The sequence below is a fragment of the Eriocheir sinensis genome, chromosome 48 (assembly GCF_024679095.1).
Source record: "Eriocheir sinensis breed Jianghai 21 chromosome 48, ASM2467909v1, whole genome shotgun sequence".
Classification (NCBI taxonomy): Eukaryota; Metazoa; Arthropoda; class Malacostraca; order Decapoda; family Varunidae; genus Eriocheir; species Eriocheir sinensis.
In genome coordinates, this window is record NC_066556.1 from 9,104,937 (window position 1) to 9,113,446 (window position 8,510).

Genomic DNA, 8,510 nt, shown 5'->3' on the forward strand with positions numbered 1-8,510 from the left:
TTTCTGCTCGTCGTGTGCATGCTGAGCGTAGTCTTGACACCTCCACTTATATACTTGATGTTCTAGATGAACCAATATCTTGTTCACAGGAGTGTTCAGAGGAGTGGGTAGCAGAAGTTGGATTTTTCAGGAATCATGGAATTCCAGCCAAGCGGTCTGTCCAAATAATAATCTGATTTCACAGCTGAGTTATACGGATGATTTTCTACAACTTTTATTCAATGAGATTCATTCCAGAATGAAAACAAATAAAAACATTATTTTTCGAGTTTCACTGCAACTCTGGCTCTCTGTAGGCAGTAAATTTCCAGGTCAAAGATTATAAACTATATTTTTCAGACTCCATTGTGATAAAATGAGCAACTTTTCTTCAATAAATTTTCTTGTACGTCGCACCAGTAGAAAGTTGGAATTTTGGGGGAATCATGGAATTCCAGCCAAACGGTCAGTCCAAATCATAATCTGATTTCACAGTCGAGTTATACGGATGATTCTCTACAACTTTTATTCAATGAGATTCATTCCAGAATGAAAAGAAATACAAAAATTTACCAAAAATATTTTTCAAGTTTCACCACAACTCTGGCTCTCTGTAGGCAGTAAATTTCCAGGTCAAAGATTATAAGCTATACTTTTCAGACTCCATCGTGATAAAATGAGCAACTTTTCTTCAATAAATTTTCCTGTACGTCAGACCCCAGACCCCACTTGGAATATGCGGTACAGTTTTGGTCTCCCCACCATGCAAAGGATATTGCTAAATTAGAAGGTGTTCAGCGTCGGGCAACGAAAATGATCCCTTCCTTGTGCAACAAATCCTATGAAGAAAGGCTTTCTACCCTTAACATGTTCTCTCTTGAGAAACGTCGCCTCCGAGGAAAATTGATCGAATGTTTTAAAGTACTTAATGGTTTCACGAATGTAGACAGATCAACATTGTTTATGATCGATGACACTTTGCGCACAAGGAACAATGGTGTAAAACTCAGATGTAGACAAGTAAATTCAGACTGCACCAAATTTTTCTTCACCAACGTTGTAGTGCGAGAATGGAATAAGCTTCCACCATCAGTGGTCCAGTGTAACACGATTGACTCCTTCAAAAATAAGCTCAACTGTCACTTCCTTCAACTTAATATCAACTAGAGTAGAAATGCATCGTTTTGGAGCCTTCTGATTAATGTAAAATCACTTAGGTTTAAGGACAGACCACCTAGTCTGGACCATGGGGCCTGTGTGGTCTGATTTTCTATGTAAATCTATGTAAAACCAGTAAAAAGTTGGAATTTTGGGGGAATGTTGGAATTCCAGCCAAATGCGACAACCAAGAAACGGATTTCACAGCAGGGTGCGCCAGAAAATTTTCAATAAAACATCTTTTATGACTTTTTCTCAATTTCAAAGTGTATTTTCCACTGACTTTTGCGTTATGGGGGATCTGAGAAAAACTTTTGCGGTTAAATGGGGTTAATGTTCTTACACAACCTTCTGTTGATAAAAAAAGTAACAAAAAGGAAGTTTTATAAAATACGAGTGCTTCAAAAAGGTTGCATCATAATGCTACATTCCTAAAAGGAAAAACAAGTTTATATCCTGCGACAAGGAACCAATCGCACTTTCTTATGTGTATATTATGCTTAATATGGCTTTTGGTAAATTGTCTGGTGCATGATGCTAAGATAGTATGAGTTCAATCAGTGTTTCAATAAAACAAAATGCAACAAAAAAATTGTGTTATGTATGTATTCTATATGCTGAAGCAAAATACAGGATGACTATTTTGCTGTGCACATTTGGTTTAGCATTCACATTCTACACTGCTGCATCAAACATGATTATTTAGCTGAGCACATCTTGTTAATATTTTGAAGTACTGTATGCAACTTACTGAGCAAATGAAGTAATGGAGGTGACAGAGAGCTGCTGAATGGCCTCCTCATCTTGGTCAAGGGCAGTGCTGAGCAGTGAGTCAATCAGCAGAATATGTATAACTTTATCCTGATGAGAGGAAACAAAAGTTACTTCATTGTCACTGAAAGTTGTCATTTGTTATAAAATTTAAAGACCTTAATTCATATGCATTGCACTGAAGTAACAAAATGACCACTACAAGTTATGTTGAAAAATCGCTATTCAAACCTCAAAGCTGTATGTTGCATTGAAAAAATTAGAAAGAGCATTTGACAAGGTTTACAAGGGAGCTTTGTGAGATGCCCAATATATGTGTGACACAGACAGGTGGTTACTACAAGGAACAAATGCAGAATAAATGAGTTTATGGCCCTGGAGCAATAGACAGACATAAAATCAACAATGTCAATAATTCAGTAGGCATCAGGTTCTAACTGAAAATGTTACTCTGCATGTTCTTCTGTAGCCGAGCAGCTCACCTTGACGGTCACCAGGTACTCATTAATCACAGTGGCTTTGGAAACAAGCACTTCTGACCCCTTCTCTTGGTTGGAAATGATGGCTCGTGGTTCTTCTCCAGCTATCTGGTATACCGTACTCTCCCCACACAGCGCACTTACATACTGACTGTGTGACAAAGGGAATCAATCAAATCATGTCATGTTACTTTGTTTCCAAGCAGTTCATCATCATGGGACAGCTAGAAAGATTATGTTCATCATATGATACATTATATTATTGGTAATTAAACAAAAATTTATTTTATAATACTGATGGCTGCATTATATGACTGAGAGAGACACATTGCAGGGCAGTGACCTGAGAACAACCACCCAGTGTACATACCCAGGAGCTCCACACTGCCTTAAAGCATGTGCCTCTGGGGAAAATGAACAGTAATTATTAAGAATTCTTCACACTAAAAAGATATCTCATCTCCATTATTTCAAAATATGAATTAGTCTATAAATGTTGAGTTAAACTAACACTTTCATCTGAACAAATCAACAATCACGAAAAAACACCTAAACAAGCTTAAATTATGTGGGTCCACAACTAAATGGGTGCTGTGGGAGGTGTGCTCTGGCCAGCAATGCTCAAGCTCCTCATGGAAAATATCAACTTGACATGTACTCCACCCAGTGATCTGAATTGTTTTCAATAAAACTATTTTGTCAAGATTTACTTTAGGTAAATTTATGAAGTAAAAGAAACAAAGCAATGCAACTTCATATTACTTAGCAATCTTGAAATAAATAAATTAAGTATGCAGAGATATTAGGCAAAGCTACAAAATATTTATGTTTCTTCTGTTCTCTGATTTTAGTAACAGGCCTGGACAAGAGTCTTACCCACAAGAGGCTGGGTGAGTGGCACATCCTGGATGGTTGACTGCTGGGGGATGCAGATCACCCAGGATGGCTCACACCAGCCAGCCAGTTCCTCTCCATGGTGGTCCTGAGAGAAAATGATTAAAATCTATATATTCTGGTTCCTGCTTCTTGGAAATGTCCATGACTGGTCTTAACAAGATGAAATAAAATAGAGAAAAATAAATCTATACACATCATTAAGCATTACCTCATAGCTTTGGAAGGTGATGTTATTAAATAATCCTTCCAAAGGGGAATTATATAATAAATATAACTTAGACCCCATACCTACAAGCATGAGATTAGAGGGAATATTGAAATTGGTGGACTACATACATCTCACGAAGGTTATTAAATTACTTGTGATACCTAGTTTGATTTTAGATCTGGGAGATTTACTTACGATCAACTAATGATTACTTACAATGAACCAACTAGTTACAGTGATTAGAGTTTTACAGTACACTATGTAGAATCTTTTTGACCTAGCTAAAGCTTTTGACATCACATTTATGTCATTTAAAAAGATACTTTCATGGGCTTTGCAACCCCAGCAAGACTGAGGTCGAAGAATATACATGGCATAGCAGATAGTTTTTATAAAAGAGTATTTAACAACAAAACCAAACATATAACTTCCTAGCATGTGTGTGGGGCCCTCAGTATGACAAAGCCTTGCACAACTTTCTAACTTGGATGGGGTCTTTGCCCCCCACCCCTCACCTCTCCAGTAACTTAATATTTTTTCACTTCTGCCTTCATGTTATGGTTCAGGGATGTGTATTCAGTTCCTGAACTATGATATGGAGGCAAAATATTAACTTGGGTGATTTTACACAATTACCCTCCTCTCCAGGTAAAATATGACGTTTTTCAAGTGGAGATCATTATCTTCACCAGACACCAAAGAGGGAGGTGCTTACCAATTCCTCTTGTCTAATGTCAACTGCCTAGAATTAGTGGCCTATCTCTGCTGATATAGTTGACTATAGTCGGTTCCACGAGAGCTGGCGAAGCTAACCCTTCAAGGATGGACTTGCAGACTTGGTATCATTGCTTGGGTAATAGGCTATGTCACGGCAAATGGAATTTGCTGCAGGTTAGATCTAGTAAACAACTGTTAATGAGACCGTCACCCAAACAATGATGCCAAGTCCGTGAGTCCATCCTTGAAGGATTAGGCCCACCAGGTCTCACGGGTCCGATTATGGTGCCACTGCTTGCACCACACTTACAGTGCATCCATCTTCCTGTGTGAATGGCACAACATTTGTTTGTAGGAAATTCCACAACAATGTCAGGACTATCATCTCATGGAAACTCAAGTGAGACTGCCCAAACCATTTTTTTTTCACTGAAAGGAAAATAATGACCGTGCTCCACAACCTATCTTGTTCCTCTCGGTGGGTTTTCATTGCCATCCCCACCCTACAAAATAGGAAAATGAAGCCAATTTGTGCAAAATACACAATACTACATCAGAAGAACATCTATTCTTTATTCTTTATTGGGTTTACAGGCCCCATTCCACCCAAAGGTGCTCCACTGGGTCTCCAGTATTATTCAATAATAGTAAATCATAAATACAATATTACATAACAGTAAAACAATATAGATTTCTAACACACACACACACACACACACACACACACACACACAGCACAAAATATCACAACATATTCAGAGTAGTAAATTAATAATATTATTCCCTCACAGCCCAACATTACATACGGTATGTGCAAAAATATAAATATTAAGTACAAAAGAATATAAATACCTATGGCTAGTTACAAATACAAAACAATATAATATCCTTCTGACTTAGTGCTACACTTAACATACTAAAAATATATATCCTTTTGATTTAATACTTCACTTAACATACTAAAAATTTGCAGTATATCATTTTATATATATATATATATATATATATATATATATATATATATATATATATATATATATATATATATATATATATATATATATATAATCATGCAATATATTTTAATAACACTAAACTGGATTTTTCTGACATTTGTTCGCCCAGTAATTATGTACAACACATCCACAAACATTGAAAAGTAAAACAAACTAACACACCACAGAAATGCACGTTTATAACATAATACAGAACTGGGGAAAAATTTAATCATAAGACATAGTTGTCTGTGATGCACAACCTGGGTGAACAATTACTAAAAGCTCTGAGCCCAATGTCTGTATTGTAGCGAGGTTCATGCAGCCTATGTTCATCTGTCACATGCCTTATAACCACATTCGTTCCTAATCTGACTGGCCGCAACAACTGTTTGAGGTATTCTGGTTTTCCCGTCAAGATTGCCTGATACGTTAGGATGCATATTTTGTTCACAATTCTTGCTGTAATAGGCAACCAGGGCAGATCAATCAGTGAGGGTGTCACTCTATCATAGGGTGACAGCCTTTTTATCAATCTCGCTGACTTGTTCATTATGAGCTGCATTTTTCTTAACTGATAACTAGGTAAATTATAATATAAAGAATTACAGTAATCTAATCTAGTAAAGACATAGATATGTATAAGCATCCTTAGAGACTTTTCATCTAAATAGTTTCTTATACAAGCTATATTCCTTAAATTGAACCAAGCAAGCCTTACAATTTCATTTATTTGATCATTGAAAGTTAAATGTTTATTGACCCTCTCGTAAACGCGTCATCAAGGGTAAAAGCAATGATGCGAAACGCGTCATAAAAGTTTAAAAAATTGATTAAAAATTAAGTTTTTGGTAGAAGTGCGTCAAATTTGGAGGGTCATTTGTTAGGATAAGTTTCTTAATGGTAACATACGGCAACCTTTCTAAGGAACGTAGATGAGGAGCTTTGAACGATTTTTATTTGTTAGCTTACTATTACGGGAGGAAAAAAATACAGTTTTCTTGGTGTAACTCAGAAACTAATAGGTGTTTGAGGATTTTGAGGATACCATAAGAATCCTCACTAAATTCTGCTTCGAAACATATATTCGGCTAAAAAAGTTGGCCCGCAAAATTTCGAGCTAGCGAGTGAGGAAGAATTAGTACTTAGGATTTATTGTCTACAATACTCTACACGGAGACTTGAAACGAGCTTGTATTGTTTATATATATATTTTCCTCTATTTTTATTTGCGCATGTTCTAGTACAAGTCTTTATGAAGCCATTGATACCAAATTTATTGGGGTACGATGTATCTGAGGGTAAAATACGTCCGGGAATGTAGAGTATCGCGGCGGCAAAAAAAGGGCCAGTCGGGCCTGAGAAATGCATGGTGAATGGAATGGAAACTTATTGGAAACTTACGGTGCCCGAGAGGGTTAATAATAACACCATAGTACCTTATTGGCTACATCAATAGTTTTACCATTCACAGTCAAACTTTGAAACCCATTCATTCTTATGATCCCTCTGTTTCCAATAATCATACACTCAGTTTTATCTTCATTTAATTTCAAATGCTTCCCATCCATCCATTTTTTAATCTCAACCATACTCTAGTTAAGACTATTTTCAGCATCTTCAATATTATTTACAGCCAAGTAAAACTGAGTGTCATCAGCAAAAAGTTTGAAGGTAACGCCATGGTCACTTACTAAATATGAAAGTTCAATGGTATAAATACAGAAAAGTATAGGTCCTAAGACACTACCTTGAGGAACACCTCTTCCAAGTGGTCGATGCTCAGATAGTGAGCTACCCACTTGTACACAGTAATTTCTATTTACCAAATAACTTTTTAAATACTCAAGTGCCCTATGTGTCACACCTAATGCCTTAAGGTCCTCAAGTAACAATTCATGGACAACAGTATCAAAAGCTGCAGTCAAGTCAGGTAATATTAGTACACCTTGACATGCACTCCCTGACCTCTGGCATTACTCCACCCTTCTCCAACTTTTCTTTAAGTGCACTGTTTTCAAGCTTTAACTGCTGATTTTCCTCAGTCAGTTTACTAATCTCACTCTTCATGCTCTCTGACTCATTGTAGCAGTCCATCACCTTTTTCTACATAGTTTACACATCCAATCAACCTTCTTTAAATCCCCATCCTGTACACCGTGAAAAAACACACACTTCTTATGCGACCTTTTCTCACAAACATCACACGCTATCCAATTTGGGGAAAATTCTTCCCCCTTAGTACACTGCTGACATTTAATAGGGCCAGCCATTCTGTACCCATATGCAGAATACAGTGTTATGTAGAGTTGATAGAACATGGTCCCCGCCAAAACATAATCAAAGCCAGGTGGCAGTCTGGAGACAGTTTCACCTGGTCACCAATAATAAATGCCAAGCCTTCAACCTTTTTCGATGCACCAGACCTTCGGGAACAACAGGAGTCGGTAAAAAATGAAACCAAAACACTGAAAACAGGCAGTGAAAGTAAGGCGTCCATGTGTCTCTGGGTCTGGTGCTCTTTTGGATATACATTTTTTTACGGCAAGGGAGGCAACTCAAGGTGAATCTTTTCCATGAATTTTCACCCATCCTTGGCTTGTCTAGCTGTGCACCCTCAGACACAGCACGGCTGAGGTAATTACCCCGCTACACCTGTGCTCACCTGGCCCCGTGGTGGCTCACCTTGATGTGCCTGTAGAATGCGTTGGTCTCGAGGGTGTCATCAGTCATGCTTCCTCGGGGCCAGGGCGGCGGGCATGATCCTCACGAGCCTTGGCCTCACCACTCTGGCGCCTCAGTCCGCCAGGTCGCGGCAAACATTTCTCCCCGTGGAGCGTCGCGTCGTGTTGTGGCAGCGATCAGCTGGAATGTCTGTAAACAGCCAGGCTTGCGACACTCCTTGGCCCAAACGGTGCCACGGACTGCCTCAACAAATAGCAGGAATCCTTAAAAACGGAACTGTAACACACACAAAAAAGGCATATGACCTTGTTCGTCGATCAAGAAAGAAATTACGGTGAACTTTATAAAGAGGGAATTATGCAACTTTTGCTTGGCTTTATTGATAACGATGATTATTCTTACATAAAACTGAAAAGCGAAATCAAAGCAATAAACTGGCATGTATTCCGTCCATCATGATTAATAAAATCATTAGTTAGCTTCCACGTTTATCTTATGAAGATAACCAAAACTTATTCCTTACTGTCATTTTTAGCCAAAGATGAAAGGCATCATGGATATAACAGAAAAGTTTTCAAAGCAATCTAAATGCAGTCTGGGCTTCCTCCCCTCCCCTGGGAG

General features: G+C 37.9%; 2 protein-coding genes across 5 annotated transcripts in view; one reads left to right on the forward strand and one right to left on the reverse strand.

Annotated features, from left to right (window-relative positions):
* Positions 1 to 3,257, forward strand: part of LOC126981557 (ubiquitin carboxyl-terminal hydrolase 20-like) — a 44,512-nt gene extending 41,255 nt beyond the window's left edge. The window contains exon 16 of one of the 2 annotated variants that reach the window (XM_050832923.1): positions 3,239 to 3,257. In XM_050832923.1, the coding sequence (XP_050688880.1) occupies positions 3,239 to 3,241 (3 nt within the window). In that variant the 3' untranslated portion in view covers positions 3,242 to 3,257. The remainder of the gene's footprint in view (positions 1 to 3,238) is intronic. The other variant, XM_050832924.1, reaches the window with a different exon arrangement.
* The window catches only part of LOC126981560 (uncharacterized), a 28,319-nt gene that overhangs the window by 12,702 nt on the left and 7,107 nt on the right, over positions 1 to 8,510 (reverse strand). Inside the window, exons 2-6 of one of the 3 annotated variants that reach the window (XM_050832929.1) lie at positions 7,890 to 8,078; positions 3,264 to 3,369; positions 2,758 to 2,791; positions 2,391 to 2,538; positions 1,889 to 1,998 (exon numbers count right to left, since the gene is read on the reverse strand). In XM_050832929.1, coding sequence (XP_050688886.1) covers positions 1,889 to 1,998; positions 2,391 to 2,538; positions 2,758 to 2,791; positions 3,264 to 3,369; positions 7,890 to 7,937 — 446 coding nt within the window. In that variant the 5' untranslated portion in view covers positions 7,938 to 8,078. Of the gene's footprint in view, positions 1 to 1,888; positions 1,999 to 2,390; positions 2,539 to 2,757; positions 2,792 to 3,263; positions 3,370 to 7,889; positions 8,388 to 8,510 lie in introns of those variants that run through there. The other 2 variants (XM_050832928.1, XM_050832930.1) reach the window with 2 other exon arrangements.